Consider the following 19,457-nt stretch of genomic DNA (forward strand, 5'->3'; position numbering starts at 1 on the left):
GTCATCTTTATTCAGATGCCATCCAATTGTATCTAAACATAGACAAAAATCTGCTGTTTGATCTCAGGAACCATCATGCAGAATTTGATTACAATATCTTAAGAGGTGTCCAAATGCATAGCAAACACTTTCCAAAATATATAGTAGAGAAATAAATTCTAAGTAGGATAGTTGCAGGAATGTTATGAAAAAGGCAAAGACAATGAGGTTTCCTGGGTTGGAGAATATGTTTAAGAAACAAGACAGAAGGATGGGTAACCATGTCGGGTAGTCTTGGCTTCAGCACTTGGCACCCTTGGGCAGCTGCCGGGGTCCCAGAAGGGCCCACCTACAATCATGCCTGCCCTGGGGCCCCTGGACCTACATCTTTCCAGGGCTTTGTGGGAAATGTAAAGTGATGGCTTATAACCACTTGAGGGCCTACCAATATAGGAGGGGCCCTACCAGAGAGCACTTTGCTGAGGGCCCCTTCAAACCTGGAGCTGGCCCTGATATCACTAGACTTAGAAGCTCTGCCTCTTCGGTACTGAAATCTACTGGATTTGTAATACATCCCCCCTAGGGTAGGAACTATTTTTAAAAATAAATGCTGATATTCTGAGCAATTCATATTCTGTGTGAGATACAAGCCGCCACCCCCGGCATCCTTAGCAGGCTGATGGTCCTGGCCATGACTCGTAGCTCTGTGTCTCTGCTTTAGTGTAGATTCACCTTCATCCTATCATTCTGATGGGCCCTAATCATGAGCCTTTTACTCCTTTGCATCTGGCATAAAGACATCTGCATAAGAGAGAAAGGTCATATGTGTGGACTGGCAGGTGCAGATGGGCCCTGCCTCCAGCTTTTCTTGTGCCCAGCAGCCAGGAAACCTAGCAGCAGCTGGCATTGGATGGCGTTTCTGCAGCCATAACATAGTACCATAACAAAGTCTGCAGCTGTTCAGCATGCTAAATTATTGTATTGGCCATGGTGTGTAGGTGGATGCCTTGATCCAAGAGAAAAGGGGAAATTGATAATAATGTACCACTCTTTGCCATATTAAAGAATTCCCGTGCTATATTTTCTTCTTCAAACCACTCCTATCCCGGAAGACCCTTTCCCGGCAAGCACAGTAAGTTGAATCTGACATTCTGCTTAGGTTTCTTGGGGAAAATCATTTATGAAAGGATGTTCCCACATACACACACACTGATGCAACCCACTCATTTGGCCATATTCATGGAAAAATCTCTGTCTAGAAGCCATGATGATCCAGTGGGAAGAGCCTCTGGGTCCCCAAGAAGAGGGGAAACAGTATGTTGGGTATGGGGAGAAAGAAGAGATCTCTATAAGCTTTATTCCTCCAAAGATTTGACATCCAGTAGGGTTGAGAAAAGTTGGGCCTCCAAAACAGTGGTATTCACTCTGGAGTCTATTAGCCATGGCCGGGTGTAGATGGATCATATGGGCTACTTATAGTGAATATTGCTGATTTCTATTTTGGCAGGAAGGAGGTTTATAGGCTGGAGTTGGACAAAATCAGGAAATTGTGGAAAAGGGATGCCAGGCTTCACAGAAGCATCAGATAAAGCAGGGGTGAGGAACTGAACCTGTGGCCTTCCAGATGTTGTTGGACGTCAGCTCCCCATCAGCACCAGCAATCATGGGCAATGGTCAGAAATGATGGTAGTTGTAGTCCAGCAACCTCTAGATAGCCACAGGTTTGCCGCCCTGAAGTAAAGGAATATATGGGACCTTTCCTCTCTGGGGGTTCAGGTTTTGATCTGTTCCTTGATCAGTATTGAATGGTATCTGTTCTTCTGTTCTGCAGTCTTTAGACTGAGCCTGAAAAACTTACCAGCCTGCTGGGGCAGAGAGGTGGCAGGGGACCAGACCCCACTGCATTTCTGTTCATGGCATGGAGGAGGAGAACCTTCTCCTCTGGCAGCCCACTTCGTTTCTAAGCTGGGTGCAGAAGAGAGATAGATCACTCTATTCTTTTTCCACCAGCCTGCTCACTCTCCTACATGGAAGGTGACAAAATATTGGCTACCAGGCGAGTGCTTAAATACAAGGCTACAGTTTATCAAGCAGTCTTGAGTATGTGTCCTGCAACTGCTGACAAAAAAACTTTCCCGGCCCTACTTGGAAATGTTGGGAATTGAACCTGGAACCTTCTGCAGGAAAACTATGCTCTGCCATTGAGCTATGGCCCTTCCCTTTAAGGTCATGTTGTGTTATAATTAACTAGGCAGGGAGTGGAGTCCACTTCATGTTGCCTACTGTGGTTGTGTCAACACACTTGCCATTTGGTTGGTTTGATTATGTAAAGTGCTGTTATATTATGATTGGGGTGTTGTTTTTTGCATTATTTTTTTTTTTGCTTTATACATCGTTCAGTATTTTACTATGGTAAGCCACCTTTAGTTTAATTTTTATTTTTTGTTTTTAAATGTGGGGTATAAGTTTTTAAAACAAGCAAGTAATTCAGTAAATGAATAAAAGAACAGCGTAAAACTGAATGACGTAGAGAAGAACTGAGACCCTCCGAATATCTTTCAGCCTGGGAACCTTCTATTCTTTCATCTAGTTTTGATTTGTTTTGATGTTGGGCTCCAAGAGAAAAAAAACTGCCTTGAACCCGTATAGCAAGTATGAAATGGTTTATTTATTTATTTATTTAATTTATTTCATTTTTAAACCGCCCATAGCGAATAGCTCTCTGGGCGGTGTACAAAAGATTAAAAGTACAGAAATACAAAATATCACAATAAATAAACTGAAACAAAGAGATTTAAAATTGTAACATTAAACGCTTTAAAATGCCTGGGGGCATAGCCAGGTCTTAACCTGGCGCCGAAAAGATAGAAGCGTCGGCGCCAGGCGTATTTCTTCGGGGAGGCTATTCCACAATTCGGGGGCCACTACAGAAAAGGCCCTAGATCGAGTAACTGTCCTCCGGGCTTCCCGATGGGTTGGTACCCGGAGGAGGGCCTTAGACGCTGAGCGAAGTGACCGGGTCGGTTCATAGCGGGAGAGGCGTTCCACAAGATACTGCGGTCCCACGCCGTGTAAGGCTTTATAGGTCAAAACCAGCACCTTGAATCTGGCTCGGAAGCAAATAGGTAGCCAGTGCAAACGGGCCAGAACAGGTGTTATATGCGCTGACCGGCTGGTCCTCGTCAGCAGTCTGGCTGCTGCGTTTTGCACTAGCTGAAGCTTCCGAACTGTCTTCAAGGGCAGCCCTACGTAGAGCGCATTACAGTAATCCAACCTAGAAGTTACCAGAGCATGAACAACTGAGGCGAGGTCATCCCTGTCCAGATAGGGGCGTAGCTGGGCTACCAACCGAAGGTGGTAGAATGCATTCCTTGCCACCGTGGCCACTTGCGCCTCCAGAGACAAGGAAGGATCGAAAAGAACCCCAAGACTACGAACCTGTTCCTTCAAGGGGAGTGTAACCCCATCTAGAACAGGGTAAGCATCCACCATCTGGGCAGGGAAGGCATTCACCAACAGTGTCTCAGTCTTGTCTGGATTGAGTCTCAGTTTATTAGCTCTCATCCAGTCCATTATCGCGGTCAGGCAGTGATTCAGCACATCCACAGACTCACCTGCAGAAGATGAAAAGGAGAAATAGAGCTGCGTGTCATCAGCATACTGGTGGCAACGCACTCCAAAACTCCTGATGACGGCACCCAGAGGCTGCATGTAGATGTTAAAAAGCATGGGGGACAAAACCGACCCCTGAGGGACTCCACAATGGAGAGTCCAAGGAGTTGAGCAATGTTCCCCAAGTACTACCTTCTGGTGACGATCTGCCAAGTAGGAGCGGAACCACTGCCAAGCAGTGCCTCCAACTCCCAACTCCGCGGGTCTCCCCAGAAGGATACCATGGTCGATGGTATCAAACGCCGCTGAGAGATCAAGGAGAATCAACAGAGTCACACTCCCTCTGTCCCTCTCCCGACAAAGGTCATCATACAGGGCGACCAAGGCTGTTTCAGTGCCAAAACCAGGCCTAAAACCGGATTGAAACGGATCCAGATAATCGGTCTCATCCAAGAGCACCTGGAGCTGACCGGCAACCACCCGTTTGTGTGTGCTGGTCCAAATCGCTTCGTGTCCCTGAACTTAAGAGTTCCAAATAGAGCTGGAACAGGGGGGAGGGGGGGAGGGAGTGACAGCTGCGGTAGAGATCCAGGAACAGGTGATGGATGTAAATGTAGTGGTCAGAAGAGGCGCGTTGCCACAGAAGAGTGTGCTGCTGTGTCTGCTTGCTGAAGGAAGGGGTTGAAAGGTCTCCCCTTCCTCGCTGCTCACTACCTCCCCACCCCTTCTTGCTCCCCACAAAACTGCCTGTGGTATTTGATTTCGTTTTCCCTTTAACTAATTGGCATTTTCATTAAGGCTGTTAAGGTCTTGGGGAGGGGTGGGCTGAGGATGCTCAAGGTCACTGAGGCACAGTGGCGCAGAAAGGAAAAGAGACAGGCCAGCTTAGCCAGCTCAGCAGAAATCAGGTTCCCGAGTGCTTTGTAGCCCTCTTTGTTTTCTTTTCCCCTGCCATCATTTATGCTTTCTCCTGTATATCATCACCTCGCCAGAAATGCCCCCTTCCCTTTTGCCCACCTTGCCCTCTTTGTTTTTTCCAAATGCTTGTTCCACCCACTAGTAGTTGCCAGAGCAAAGGGTTTCCATCAGCCACACCTGGAGGGGGAACTGCCCAGGTTGATCTGCCGTTCAGTTGCAGAATCTCTGAAGCTGAATTAAAACTCTCTCTCTCAAGCTGACCCCACCAGGTTTTACAGTAAAAAGGGGAAGGTTTGACTAGCATTGTGTGCCCCCATTTTCAGAAAAGAGAGGGGGAGATGCACAGGATGCAGTAGAACAGTGAGTGTGCCTCTACCCTCAGACTCTCGGGTTTCCTTCAAGTTCATCTTCTGCTCCCACTCAAACCTCCCATCTTCACTCTTCCTTTTATTCAAGGCTGCTCTTTAAATTAACCTTTGCCTGCCCTTCCTACAGTCTGCCTGTTTTTAGCCCTTTAAGGTTCCAGTTCTCTACCCCTTACCTGGAAATAAGCCTATTGAAGTCAATGGGACTTAACTTCTGAGTAGGAATGTAGAGGATTGTGCTATAACATGGTGGAGATAATATTGAAAATGGGTGGGCAAGTACCTCAGAAGCGGGCAAGGAGGAGGCTTGAGCAGCCTGCTGAAATCTGTGCTCCTCAACATAACCAAAATAGGCAGAGAAAAGAATACATAAACTAAGCTTATATCTACAAATTACAAGTCGGGAAGGTTGCCAACACGGTGCCCTCCAGATGCTAGACTACAACTCCCAGCATCCCTGATCATTGGTAATACTGGGTGGGGCTGATGGGAGTTGTAGGCCACAACATCTGGAGGGCTCCATTGCCACATTGGCTATCCCTGTTATAAGTAATGGAATCCAACTTTTCTGTGCCTGCCTCAACCCTCTTTACTTATTTATTATTTATTTATTGCATTTGTATACCGCCCCATAGCCGAAGCTCTCTGGCCGGTTTACAACAATTAAAAACAAATATACAAATTTGTACTTTAGCCCTCCACCTTTGTCACGTATCTATGTCCCACAACAAACTATTATATGCTCAGTACTCTACAGGGCAATTTTTTTCTGGGGGGGTTCCTGCTGTTTAATCATCTGGAATCCCTTGATGTGAAAAGTGTGCTCATTTTGCTGTCTCTTTCTTAGGGACACAGGAAGCTGCCTTATACCTGATCAGACCATTGCTTCCTTGAGCTCAGTATTGTCTATACCAGCGGTTCTCAAGCTTTCTTTCCCTGAGGCCCACCTAAAAATTGCTGGGGATCTCAGTGGGCCATTTCATAAACTTTTTCTTCTGCGGCATTGGCATAATCAGAATGAGGGGTGTATTATGAAAGTCATGGTCCCTAAGCCAGACTTCTAAGAAGGCCTCTAACTGATAAAATGGTAATTCTTGATCATTAAGAAAACAGTAGATTGTACCAGTGCCATATTATGAAAATTACAGACCCTAAGCCTTGTTGGCCTCTTTGATAAATCTGGCCCTAGTCAAAATGGCCTCAATTTCTGTTGTCAAACAATACACAAAGTGCAGGGCTAAGTACAGATATTCTGTGCTGTTCTTTACCCTTTTTTGCAAACCACGTGAATGGAGCTTATGGACCACCAATGCTCCATGGACCACAGTTTGCAAACTTTTGGCCTATACTAACTGGCAGCAGTTTTCCAGGGTCTGAGATATAGGTCTTTCTCAGCCCTCCCTAAAGATGCCAGGTATCGAACCTGGCATCTTTGGCATGCAGAGCAGGTACTCTGTCACTGAGCTGTAATCTCTTATCCAAGGGCCCCTTTTGGATATCCCTTTCTGATCAGAACACGGTGGCCATCACGACTGGGGGTGGGAGACAGTGTCCTTTTGAGACAGGGGAGGTGATCCTGAGGCCTGCAAGCTGGATCATGCTCACAAAGTCACTTGAAGTGGCCCACCAACCCCCATCTTCCTCCCCATTGCAGCCCTGGGATTGATGGAAAGTTTTAAACCTCTCCTCACAATCCAGCACAGTGATGGGGCAATTTTACCACTGCAGTGCTTGGATGAACGTGGTGTGTTCCTGTGTGTATCAGAGAAAGAGAGAGGCATGTGTGTGATCTGCAGGGGTGGTGAATATGTATGCTATATGCAGAGCTTGGAAAAGTTACTTTTTTAAACTAAAACTCCCATCGGCCCCAGGCAGCATGGCCACTGGATTGGGCTGATGGGAGTTGTAGTTCAAAAAAGTAACTTTTCCAAGCTCTGTGTGGATTTATGTGCTGTGAGAGTATATGAGTGGCATGTACCTCTATATGTGTGGGTGAATGCATGAATGAGCACAACCACTTTGGCCAATGGCCATCACCACTTCTGCACCAGTGGCCCTTGGAAAGTTGGCCAACCTGAATATGGCCCTTGGGCTGCAATTGATTAGCCACTCCTGTTTTTAGGTAGAGTAGCTTGGCCAGCATGAGTGACAGAATAGTTTCTGTCCTGCACATGACTTTAAGGTAAGGGTGGTGAACAGGACTACAGGCAAGTATGTGTATGTACACTTGCCCAGTTGCAGCAGGACCAGCATGCAGAGCATGTTTCTAATTGTCACTCCCACCCCCCAGGATCCCTGATGGACTCTCTTTCCAGTTCTCTCAGTCCTGCTAACACTCTGCTCCGTTTCTTTCAGGTTGTTGGTGGGAGCGCCACAGGCTGCTGCTTTGCTGGGTCAAAAGGCCAACAGGACTGGCGGCTTGTACGCCTGCCCCCTGACCCATGAGATTAATGACTGCCAACGAGTGTCCATTGATGACGGAGGTAGGTGAGCGGCATGATGAAAACAAGCTCCTCCCAGGCTGTCATACAGTGTCATTCAGAGTCTGATTTGGATCAGGGCTAAACTGGGATCAGTTTGGAATTGGAGCTGGATGTGATTCCACTTCCTATATCCTATGTTATGGCTTAATTTGAGTCTGGACTTTCCGAACTGTAAACCTGGAACTTGTTTTCAGTCACTTGCTACCGCTCTGACTTAGCACATATGAAATGAGAATCATGAAAAAAGAATGCCACTGAGCACATATTGAGTGCACTTCCTTAACCATTATGTAACCATATCCTGCTCTTACAAGCTTCACCCCAGCACATTGGGCTTCAGAAATTTAGCACAGTATTAGGAGCCCTAAATCTTATCCGGCTCAGTTCAGTCCTGTTTAAGGGATAATGATGTTTAAGGGACAGTGAGGGGTATCACTATGATCACCGGGCATGATTGGACACTTTTGTACCTAACACCCCTTTCTGGTTTCTCATTGTATTGTTGCAAACACATTGCCAAGACTATTCTGTTACTTGGGAGCACACTACCCTTGATGGAAGAGATCTGTAGTTACGGACAGATCCACACCATACATTTAAATCACATCCGATGCACATTTAAGGCACATGACTTCCCCCAAAGGATCACGGGAATTGTTTCCCCCACACAGAGCTACAACTTCCCAGCACCCTTAAGGAAGTTCAGTCTCCCAGATTTCTTCTGCTAACAGTGGCTGAAAGGATGTGTGTGTGTGATTTGGTTTAGAGCACCAGTGCTGTGTGATGGAGGTTTAACCCCTTTCCCTAAACTGCAGTGCTAGCCCAAATTGCCCCGGAACTACAGAGAGAACATAGGAAGTTGCCTTATACCGAATGAGACCGTTGATCTATCTAGTGCGGTATTTTCTATACTGACTGGCAGAGGCTCTCCAGAGTTTCAGGTAGATGCCGGGGACTAAACCTGGAACCTTCTGCATGGAAAGCAGATGCTTTACCACTGAGCTATGGCCCTTTTCCTCTAGAAACTGCACATTAACCCTCGCTATTGGGGAGGGATGTAAATCCCCTCCCCCTAGTGCTGCAGCCCTGATCCAAATTAGGCCTCATGCAGTTGCTTTTAGCCAAAGACACCAAGAGATCCATTAGCAGATCTCCCAGGACATGTGTAGTTTGACCGTCCTTGGGCTGATCTCTCCTTGGGTCACTGGATTTTGTTGAGGTATTTTATATCCCACTGTATTAGGAAAGGAGCAAATTCTCCATGTCCTCTTGTCCTGCACAATGGAGAGATGAACTAGAATCCCCTTCTTCGGTTGAAGCTGACAGAGTCTTTCTCCACATATTACAGTTGACCTGAAGAAGGAGAGCAAGGAGAACCAATGGCTGGGAGTCACCGTCAAGAGCCAGGGCCCCGGCGGCAAGATTGTGGTCAGTGGCCGTGGATGGATGGGTGGGTGGTCATTCTGTTAACCCGTTTGGGTCTGGATTGTGAAATACAGGCTCTTGCTCACTGTGTTACAGCAGGGGAGGGGACTCCTTGCCCTGTCATTTTTTTGGGGAAAGGGTTTAGTGGGTTATTGTGGAAAGAGATATGTGGAAGTGGGTGGGTGAAAGAGGAGGGATGTGAAAGGAGTCAGTTTTAAAATGAGCTGAGGAAGGATGGGGTCAAGTGAGGTGTGGGAGAGTTTTTTCCCTTACTGTTGCTGTGTTTGCGTGAACAATGCAAAATAGTGCTAGGAGGGATTATTCAGAGGGGCATTCCTTACTTCTGTATTTCACACACCCTTTGTGTACAAGGGGTACACATCCTTCTCTTTCCAGGATCACGTTTAATGAAGTTATTTGAGAATATGCTAAACATCTGCTCTGCCTTGTAGAGAGAAAGCTGTGCCTCTCTATGTGGTGAAACTGAAGTTCCCTGGGAAGGGGTGGGGTGGGGTGGGGGGAAAGTTCAACACATGAACACATGAATAAATAATTCTAGAGTTGGGTGTGTAGCTTTGCATCACTTCGGAACAGCCCAGAAGTGAAGATGTATTAAGGGTGTGTTAATCTGAAGTAACAACTCATGAACATGGCCTGTGTCTGCCCCAATTTATACCATCAGACACAGCATCTGCTAAGTTCTTTGTGCACATGAAGAGCTAGCATGTTAGGGAGTAGGCTAGGCTAACTTTTACCACTGACATTATTACTTTCCAGGTGCAGGGATTCTCTTGTCTTTTCTTTTTAACTAGGGGAGAATTCAAGCACTCAAGCTGTCAGGGGAACCTCATGGTTTGAGGCTGGTACTTGGCCAAATGAATGATCCACAATTGCATGTGCTTAGGCCCCAAAACCTTCTTCAGGCAGTATCCCTACAGTAGACAAGCTTTTGTCCTATCTAGGCCTGTATAAATGCAAGTAACATGGTCTTCTGCCAATACCTGGTCAGCAAAACCTGCTGCCTCCAGGCTGCTGGTCCAGCCCTCAGCAACGCCTAATGACTGCAGGGACCCAGGGTGGGCCAACACACACCCAAGGCTGGTTCCCATATTGCTGCCACAGCACTGGGCAGGCCCCAACATATGAAAGCCCTCACCTGCAGCCTGAAGTAGTACATTTCAGGAAGGGATACATGTCCTTTTCCTGCATGTTTAACTCCACTCACTGTGATATTTTAAGTGTGTGTGTGTGTGTGTGTGTGTGTGTAGAAGCTCAAGTAACTTATTCACATTTGTAAGTAACATCTCACATTTGTTCAGAAGGTACAATGCCTAGCTCACACATCTCTCCCAGCTGTGAAATTCATGTACCTAGTTGGGATCTGGTGCATGGATCCCATTCACCATGGGGAGAGAGGTGCAAGCTAAGGGTTGGACCTTCTGAGCAACCTTGGGAAGAGGAAGCCCAACTTACTGGTGCTTCCCCACTTTTCAGAATATCCAATGCCATTATCAGTTTCTTACCCTGGAATAAAGATCCTCCGTGGCACAGAGTGTTAAGCGGTGGTAATGCAGCCGAAGCTCTGCTCACGGCCGGAGTTCGATTTCAATGGAAGGAGGAAGTTGAATCTCTGGTAAAAGGGGTCGAGGTCCACTCAGCCTTCCATCCATCCGTGGTCGGTAAAATGAGTCCCCGGCATATGCTGGGGGGTAAAGAAAGGCCGGGGACGGAACTGGCAATCCCACCCCATATATACGGTCTGCCTAGTAAACGTCGCAAGACGTCACCCTAAGAGTCGGAAACGACTTGCACTACAAGTGCGGGGACACCTTTACCTTTTTTTACCCTGGAATATTCCCTTCCATATGTTTTGTGTGCAAGCCTTTGCGTGTCCTCCCGAGTAAGCAAAAAATCTCAGGTTTTGGTCAGGTTTCATGAACTGCTGTCTTACCAAGTGGCAGTTTGGCCCCAGGTAATGTTATGCAAGAGCTGATTTAGCTGGGGGTAGATGTGTCTATATGGTCTGTCGTAGTGGGATGTTTCATTACTTCCTGCCTAGCCACCATAAGGGAGCAGTGGAGCCACTTAAATCATTTCCTGGGTTAAGATTTGATGTGACCACACAGTTTTGTGCAGGAATGCCAGTAGGCAGCAGTCTTTCTAATCCACTCCGTCTTGTCCATTCACTCCCATGTATCCCAGACCTGTGCCCACTTGTACGAAGCACGTAACCGGGTAAATGAATCTCTGGAGACGAGAGACGTGATTGGCCGCTGCTACGTCCTCAGCGAGGGGTTTGACGTGGCTGATGAACTGGATGGTGGCGAATGGAAATTCTGCGAAGGGCGGCCACAGGGGCACGATCGCTTTGGCTTCTGCCAGCAGGGGGTAGCCACCGGCTTTACTGCAGATAGGCATTATATCCTCTTTGGTGCACCTGGCACCTACAACTGGAAGGGTAAGCTGGCAAGCATATGCCTGGCCTGGTGTGGGGAGAGAGGGGAGGGGACGGTGTTAAATAACATAGCTCTCTGACCTGACATCAGTCCTGGTCATGCAAACCAGCCATGCTGTGTCCTCATTTGCAAGCTGGAATAGCCTCCAGTGGGCCAGTTGGTGAGGTCTAATTTCTTCCCCAAAAGACAGAGAATGGCGCCATTCCTATTTCCTTGAGAATGTGCCTTTTTTACCAGCCATAGAAAGCTGCCTTATACTGGGTCAGAATATTGGTCCATCTAGCTCAGTGTTGTCTACACTGACTGGCAGTGTCTTTCCAGGATTTCAGGCAGAAGTCTTTCCCCCCCAGCCCTACCTGGAGATGCCAGGGCTGAAACCGGGCTCTTCTGCATGCCAAGCGTGTGCTCGTATCACTAAGTTATGGTCCTTACCCAATGTGACCAGCACTGACACACATGCTCCTCTGCGCCAGATGGAAGAGTCACTGGGTGTGCCCACCCCATCGCACCCTCTGTGCTTGTCAGCATTGCTGATGATGAGCATATCTACCTATAGCTTCCCCAAGGAAAAGCTAATGGGGTGTGTCACAGTTTTGACCTTTGATTTCCTAGTCACCAGGGGAGCTAGTGGACTTGTCAGAACCAAGTCCACCACATGTGCCACTGGGAAACACCGATGGACATGGCCATCCCATACTCCATCGCTTTGCCACTTGGAACACCCCATTGAGCATCCCAGTTCTGATTACATAACAGGTGTGTCTACCCAGACCCTCCATACAGGGCTGGTGGATGAACCGGGTACCACTTCAAGTCTCATTTGAGACAGGAGGGACAAACTGCGATGCATATGACACCCAAAGGCATTGCTTTCATACTATGATGTGAGGCTGTGTATCCTCCCACAAACTTCCTCAGCCCATCAAATCACTAACAGGTGTTTGGTTTGGCAGGGACCATACGGGCAGAGCTGAGTGGCTTGAATTTGAGTTACTACGACGACGGGCCGTATGAAGCCGGGGGAGAAAAGGACCAGGACCCCTCGCTTATCCCCTTGCCTGCCAACAGCTACCTTGGTACGGAGTTGCACCCGGCAGGCCAGGCACCACAGAGCAGTCGGACAGGCCACCACAGGGCAGAGTGTTGATGAATGGGAACCTGCTGAGGCTAAAAATAAAAACATCTGGAAGAGGTTCTGGCTTGAAGAATAGCCATAAATATTATCAATAGTTATGAAAAAAAAATTACACAATTGTGGGATTCTCTTTACGTAAGAGGTCAAACTTGGCCAAACGGATTGTCAATTGCTCACCCTGGGACTCATAGGCAGGTAGCGCTGGAAGGCATCCAGTCAAGTGTGGTGCGCTGAGTGTGACCCGGGCCCTGCCAAGTCTCCCTGACTCCTGCCCAGTGCTCTGTGATGCTTCCCTGCCTGGGTGCCAAGGTTTCTCATACTGCTAACCTCTCTCTCTTTCTCTCTCTTTCCTTCCGTTGGTGTTGCAGGGATATTGTTTGTGACAAACATTGATAGCTCAGACCCTGACCAGCTGGTCTATAAAACGCCAGAGCCCAACGAACGGGTTCCCGGAAGTGTTGGAGATGTGGCCCAGAATAGCTACTTAGGTTTGTAAGGTGTTGGTGTGCCCGTCTCAGTGATTTCTGCCTCTCGCCCCTTCCCCCTGGAAATCTCTCTTCCTTAGCATTTTCTCCAGCTAGTTTCTGTTGTTTTCCCCTTTCTGTTGTGTTTTGTCACTCCCCCACCATACATGAAATTAAAGCTCCCGATTCCTGCTGCTCTCGTCTAGCAGAGGAACCACAGCTCCCACTCCAGCTGCTATAGTAAGACTGAAATGTTAGGAATACAACAGAGATCTACAGATTCTGTTCTAGCAGTTGTCAAGCAATTTAGGTGGCTAGCACAAGCAGATTTAGGAGAAATAGTTCTGGGTAAGTGGCTTCATATAATAACTGACTTTTAGATGCAATTAATCTTGGTAAGCATTAGCATTAGTGTCTTTGGTATTAACTTGGTTTCTGTAGTGGCTTTCTCTGTGGTGGCACCCCAGTTTTTGGAAAGCCCCTTTAAGGAGGCATACTGTCTTCTGAGAGGAAGGGCGGGATGTAAATTTAATAAATAATAATAATACTGGCACTAACATTACAAGCTTTCCAGCCCCAGGTGAAGACATTTCTATTTACCCAAGCATTTTTAGATTGTAGATTTTTTTCCCCTACCCACTGAATTCTGTTTTACCATTTTTAGCTTTTTTCTTTTTTTAACTGTGTCTTATATTTTATTAAGATCCTCTGTGGCGCAGAGTGGTAAGCGGCGGTAACGCAGCCGAAGCTCTGCTCACAGCTGGAGTTCGATTCCAACGGAAGGAGGAAGTCGAATCTCCGGTAAAAGGGGTCGAGGTCCGCTCAGCCTTCCATCCATCCATGGTCGGTAAAATGAGTACCCGGCATACACTGGGGGGTAAAGAAAGGCCGGGGAAGGAACTGGCAATCCCACCCCATATATACGGTCTGCCTAGTAAACGTCGCAAGACGTCACCCTAAAAGTCAGAAACGACTTGCACTACAAGTGCAGGGACACCTTTACCTTTTTATATATTTTATCAATTTTTTGTTTTAAATTCTATTTATACTTGAATCTTATTGGCATATTTGCACAGACCCTGACATCTTTTTTTATGAAGGGTAGTTAAAGATTTGAAACAAACAAACAAAGCCTATGTTCAAATCAATTTGAATTTTTAGAGGTATGTGTATGAAAGGAGCACAGTGGAACTGGGAAGGAAGCTATGTGTTGAGCTATAAACAAGGGGAGGAATGGAAGAGACATGAGGGGAGGGACTGATTGCCATGAAAGGCAGGTTTGAGCTTGGGCACAGAAGTTCTACCTTCTTAATACTAGCGTCTTTTATGGATATTACAAAATACATCCTTACGACCCTGAGAGTGAGGAACCAGAAACAGAGCCTATGAGAGTTTTCAGTCTGAGAGATATAGCTTATGCTGTAATATTATGCCTATTTACTTGGAGGTAAGGCCCACTGAACACAGTGGGGACTGACTTCTGAGTGGACTGATTATACTCAGTATGTGACCGTGGGCCAGTCACCATCTCTCAGGCTAATTTATTTCACATGATTGTTGTGACGATAAAATGAAGAGGGAAAGAAGAACCATGTATGCCACCTTGAGCGCCTTGGAGGAAAGGTGGGATATAAATGTACTAACCATGAATAAAGAATTAAGCGTATGCTCAGTTCTTCCAGTGTATCTTAAAAGTGCTTTACTTTGACTGGGTTATATTCTTGCTGTTTTAAGAATTGAAAGATGAGATTCTTGGGAATCTGTGCCAGATTCCAGATAATGCATGACATTCGACATAATCAAGCAAGCACAAAAATAAAGCAGAAGGCAAGTTGCCCAGTGTATAAATAGCAGCTTTACTCTCTCTCTCTCCCTCTCCCTCTCCCTCTCTCTCTCTCTCTCTCTCTCTCTCTCTCTCTCATGTACTCAGATCCAATTTGAACGTTTGGAATAAGCACTTGGTAGAGTTGTCGTAGATGTCAGTGTACCCCTTCAGAAAGCAGATGTGGGGATTACATGCTTAAATACTTCTTACATCATAAGTTCCCCCACATGTTGAGAGGTAGCACATAAGAGAAAAGGCTGAATTAGAACTCTTCACTCTGATGCACTCACTTTTTACATGAAGGCAGGATGTGACACAGAGGAGCTTTCTGAGATGCAATCCCAGTCCTTTGCTTCACATCATGGTTTGTTTGAAATGAAACTAAACCATAATCTTTGGTTTAGATGTAACTCTAAATCAGCGATTGTGGTGTGTTGTTGTTGGAGGAGTGATGCAGGATCCATCTGCATGTTCACAGTACATCATTAATTATGCTTTACTGTGATATGCAAACACAGTCTGCAAATCATGCAGGTTTCTCATGGTGGAAATCTTGCAACAGTGACTAACAGAGGCTAGTGAAATGTCTACTGGGGCTAGTGAAAAGCTGAGTTCAAAGAGAAACATCTTGGTAGTATGATAGGAGGAGAGGGATTTAGACTGTAGATGGGGCACTGGCCCTTAGAGGAGCCTGGAACCACCCTTTTACATTTGCTTGCCTTTTGTCTCACGGTGTCTGTGCTAGGCTGCATGATATCTGTGTTGCTTGTGCCTGCTCACATGTGAAACGTATGGGAAAAAGTGCTCATAATGGTTGATTTTAACTTCCCTTATGCCGGACCTTCATCCTTGGTCCATCATATGTTCCCCAATATGCTACAGTATAGATGGGGAACTGTGTCTCTCCAGATATTGTTGGACTCCAACTCCCATCAGTCCCAGCCAGCATGGCCAATGGCCAGGGATAATGGGAGTTGTAGTCCAACATCATCTGGAGGGCAGCAGATTCCTTGCCCCTTGCACTAATGGATCAGACCCTCCTGGTATGAAAATGGGCCAATCTTAAACAGGGAGTAGGGCTGTGGGTCACCTTCCTACTGGTTATTGGCAATAAACTGCATATTTGTCCACCCCCTCCCCTACTGTTGCCAAAGAGAGCCTCCTTTGTCTCACAGAAGGACAGGAACCTTCTGGGATTCAGCTGCCAGCAGTGGTGCAGGGGCAAATTCCTAAATGCAGGGTCCCTTCATGATTGTCACGCCACACCCCATCATAGCCACACCTCCTTTTCCACTTTCCTTTGTGTTCCTTGCTCTCCATCGTCTCGTAAGTCCACACTCCACTGCAACAGAGTTCCTAGGAGCCAATCAGCATGAAAGGGAAGGCTGTGTGTTAGCTACTGAGAAGAATCTTCTCAGTGGCCAACTCACGTTCTTTCACCCTGATTGGCTCCAGTCAGCATGAAAGGACAAGACTCTTCTCTTCTCAGCAGCTAACATGTTCCTTTTCATGCTGATTGGCTCATACACAGCAACCTGGCTGGGACCCTGCTCCTAAAAAAGTAATGGGTCTGTGACCCCCTGTGATCCTGGGTGACTACACCCTGGCTGCCAGTGGCAAGAGGAAAAGGAGAAGGCAACCGGGAGGCCGGGATCAACTCTGCTGGGGGAAGCGTGGCAGACCTTCTAGGGGTGTTGAAAAACTGGAGAACTATTCTGAGACCAAAACTTTCCTGTCCTAGTTCTCTCACAAATGTTCCTGCTTCTTCCTATCCCATCTTCCTCCAGCTTCCAGCCTCCTCATCTTCCATTTCTTTCCCTCCCAGTCTCCCACCCAGCATATGGACTCCTCTTGCATTCATACTAGCCACAGTGTGCCTTTGGTTTCCCACTGAACTGCTATCTCACCCATCACACAATCCCAGCTCTTATCCCACCTTAGAGCTGGATAGGCTGATGTAAACTAGGCCAGGGTAGACGTCCTCAAGGTGCTGTTGGACTACAGCTCCTGTCATCCCTGACTATTGACAATACTGGCTGGGACTGTTGGGAGTTGGAGTCCAACATCATCTAGGGGGCACCATATCGGCTACCCCTGAATTGGCTATGCCAAGGGTAGGAGCAGATTCTAGGCCTGGGGCTGAGAGTGCATTTCCCCCATCTTCTCCACTGCCTAAAACTGTCCCTTCCAAGTGTGATTTTGGCTCTTTAAAGGGATTTTTTAGACCTAGCCACTGCATTTTTCTAATTCAAACACTGTAACAGAGTTTTCACCCTGCCCATCTGTTGCTCCAGAGCGGTGAAGGTCCCTGGCTCCTGGCCTTTCCCCTTTCATTTATTGTTCCCATTTTAAGTCTCATGGGCTTTTAGAGCTGAAACACTGGATGAGACTGAGGAGAGGGGCTGCGTGGCCACTTGCTAAGCCCCATTCCCGGCTAAGACTAGGACTGATGCCTGGGTAGACTCTTGCATGCCATATCAGACACATCTACCAAAGCTACTCTCCAGAGTAGAGACCCCCCCCTCCAATCTACTGCTGTTTCCCTTCCCACCATTGCTGGGTCCCTGCAGAGGCTGCACGATGTAAATATAAGGAGCAGCATTTACATTCCTGGCTAGTGTCCATCCCTCAGCCATGGACTTTCTCCCAGTTCTTTGTCTCCTGAGGCAGTGGGATGACGGTGACAGGCCTGAGGGCAGCAGGGAGAGAGAGAGTGGGAGGGAGCGGAGAGGCTGTGCCATGTGGGCTTTGCCTGCAGGGAGATCATTTTCAGAAAAGGCAGATTTTGTTATGAGAAGTATTTAACTCTGTAGCTATGAGAAGCAGTGGGAGTCATCCCTGACCTTCCTTTGGTTTCTGCAGCTAGTTAGGGTGGCCCCTCGTTCCAAAGGAAACCCTTTAGGATGCTTCTCATTTGCATTTGGTAATTCATTTAAATATGCAGAAACTTTAAATTGTCCTTTGGTGTAACACTGAGGCCCAGCTTTTAAAAAACAGCAGCAGCAGCTCTTTGGACAAAGAAACACCGTCTAAAGAGCAGTGTTCTTTCTTTCTTTCTTTCTTTCTTTAATCAATCAAATCAATCAATCAATTAATTAATATCCTGCCCTTCCTCCCAGAAGGAGCCCAGGGTGGCAGACAAAACACTAAAAATACTCTAAAACAGCTTAAAAGCAGACTTTAAAATATATTTAAACAAAACATCTTTTTTTTAAATTTAAAGCTGGCGAGGTAGTCATCCTGCCTCTGGGTGTTTCTCAGTCCTTGGACAAAGCTTGCTCCTCCTTTAAAAAGCCAATTCATTGCCTAGTACAGCCTTCCCTACCCTGGTGCTGTTCAGATGTTGTTGGACCTCAGTTTCCAGCATCCCTGACCATTGGCCATGCTGGCTGGGGCTGATGGGAGTTAGAATCATCAACATCTTGAGGGCAGCCCGCTGACTACTATGCTGTATACCCTTGCCAGACCCACTTGACTCATATTCTTGGCTAGGCGTCCCACAAACCCCAGCTGCTTGTGACCTTCACGCTGTAGGCTGGCCACTAAATCATTAGCCCTACCATTGAGAACCATGAAGATGTGTAATTCCAATTCCAAACAGGAGACAGGGTTCATGACATATTCTTTATGGTACCCACCCAGGCCTACCTGGGATAGGTGAAAAGCAAGGTGATGAGAGACGGAGAAACAAATCAGATTACCTAGGATTTGGGAAATGTATCTGTTGTATTCCCCTGTAGTAATTCTAAGTGGCTTTCCTCCAAGGAACTATTGTGAAACAAAAGAGTGAAAATTACAGCTTTCATTAAAACACACACACACACACACATGAAATGGATAGTTTCTAAGCCTTTGAGATGGTTACAACTGTGTATTCTGTATGTGTATGTGTGCATGTGCACATGCTCATTAAGTTCAGAAGCCAGGAATTGAACCAATGTTGCTATCTCATGACTTTTTAGTTCATCTGGGTAATTTATGGGCTGCAAATTTAGGAACGTCTGCTAATACTAACACTTTCCACAACAACACAACTCTCGCTACAGTAATAAACGTTCCTTTCCCTCATTGCAGGCTTTTCTCTTGACTCTGGAGTGGGGATTACCAGGAAGAATGAGCTGAGTTTTGTAACAGGGGCTCCCCGAGCCAACCATACTGGGGCAGTAGTGATCCTGCACAAAGACAACGTCAACCGCCTAGTACCTGAGGTTATCATCCCAGGGGAGAAGCTCACCTCATCCTTTGGCTATTCCTTGGCTGTGGTGGATCTCAACCATGATGGGTGAGTCAGGTGGGAGGAAGAGAGCATTCTGTCTGAATGATGCTTGGGCCCATTCTCTGTTTCAAAGGCTAGTGTGGTCTGTTGGGTGGCAATATCAGTATACGTTGTGAGACAATTGTCCTACAAGCAGGAGTCACAGCATGGATGGGCAAGGGGTACAGAAGAGGTTGGAGTTGGGCTTGGATTACAATTTGCTTCAGTGACTTGAGCATCACATGAACACATAGCCCACATTATGAGAGCCACTGTGGTGTAGTGGCTAGAACAGTGTCAAACTAGACTAGGGGTGTGGAACCTGAGACTCTCCTGGTTATGTTGGACTCCAACTCCCAACAGCCTCACCCAACAATGGTCAGGGATGATGGGAGTTGTAATCCAGGAATATCTAGAGAACCCCAGGTTCTTCAGTCTGGGAGTAGACCAAGGGACCTAGGTTCAAATCAACCATGAAACTCATTGGATAGTACCTGGTGAAATGCCAGGTCCCTGATGTGGGCTGAGCAGAACTTCCAA

At 46.9% G+C, this 19,457-nt stretch overlaps 1 protein-coding gene across 4 annotated transcripts in view; it reads left to right on the forward strand.

Annotated features, from left to right (window-relative positions):
• The window catches only part of ITGA7 (integrin subunit alpha 7), a 79,613-nt gene that overhangs the window by 32,316 nt on the left and 27,840 nt on the right, over nt 1–19,457 (forward strand). For 2 of the 4 annotated variants that reach the window (XM_061615391.1, XM_061615393.1), the window contains exons 2-6: nt 7,230–7,357; nt 8,706–8,785; nt 10,985–11,240; nt 12,192–12,314; nt 18,737–18,944. In XM_061615391.1, coding sequence (XP_061471375.1) covers nt 7,230–7,357; nt 8,706–8,785; nt 10,985–11,240; nt 12,192–12,314; nt 18,737–18,944 — 795 coding nt within the window. Of the gene's footprint in view, nt 1–7,229; nt 7,358–8,705; nt 8,786–10,984; nt 11,241–12,191; nt 12,315–12,741; nt 12,862–18,736; nt 18,945–19,457 lie in introns of all 4 variants that reach the window. The other 2 variants (XM_061615394.1, XM_061615392.1) reach the window with 2 other exon arrangements.

This window comes from Rhineura floridana, chromosome 3, assembly GCF_030035675.1.
Source record: "Rhineura floridana isolate rRhiFlo1 chromosome 3, rRhiFlo1.hap2, whole genome shotgun sequence".
Lineage (NCBI taxonomy): Eukaryota > Metazoa > Chordata > Lepidosauria > Squamata > Rhineuridae > Rhineura > Rhineura floridana.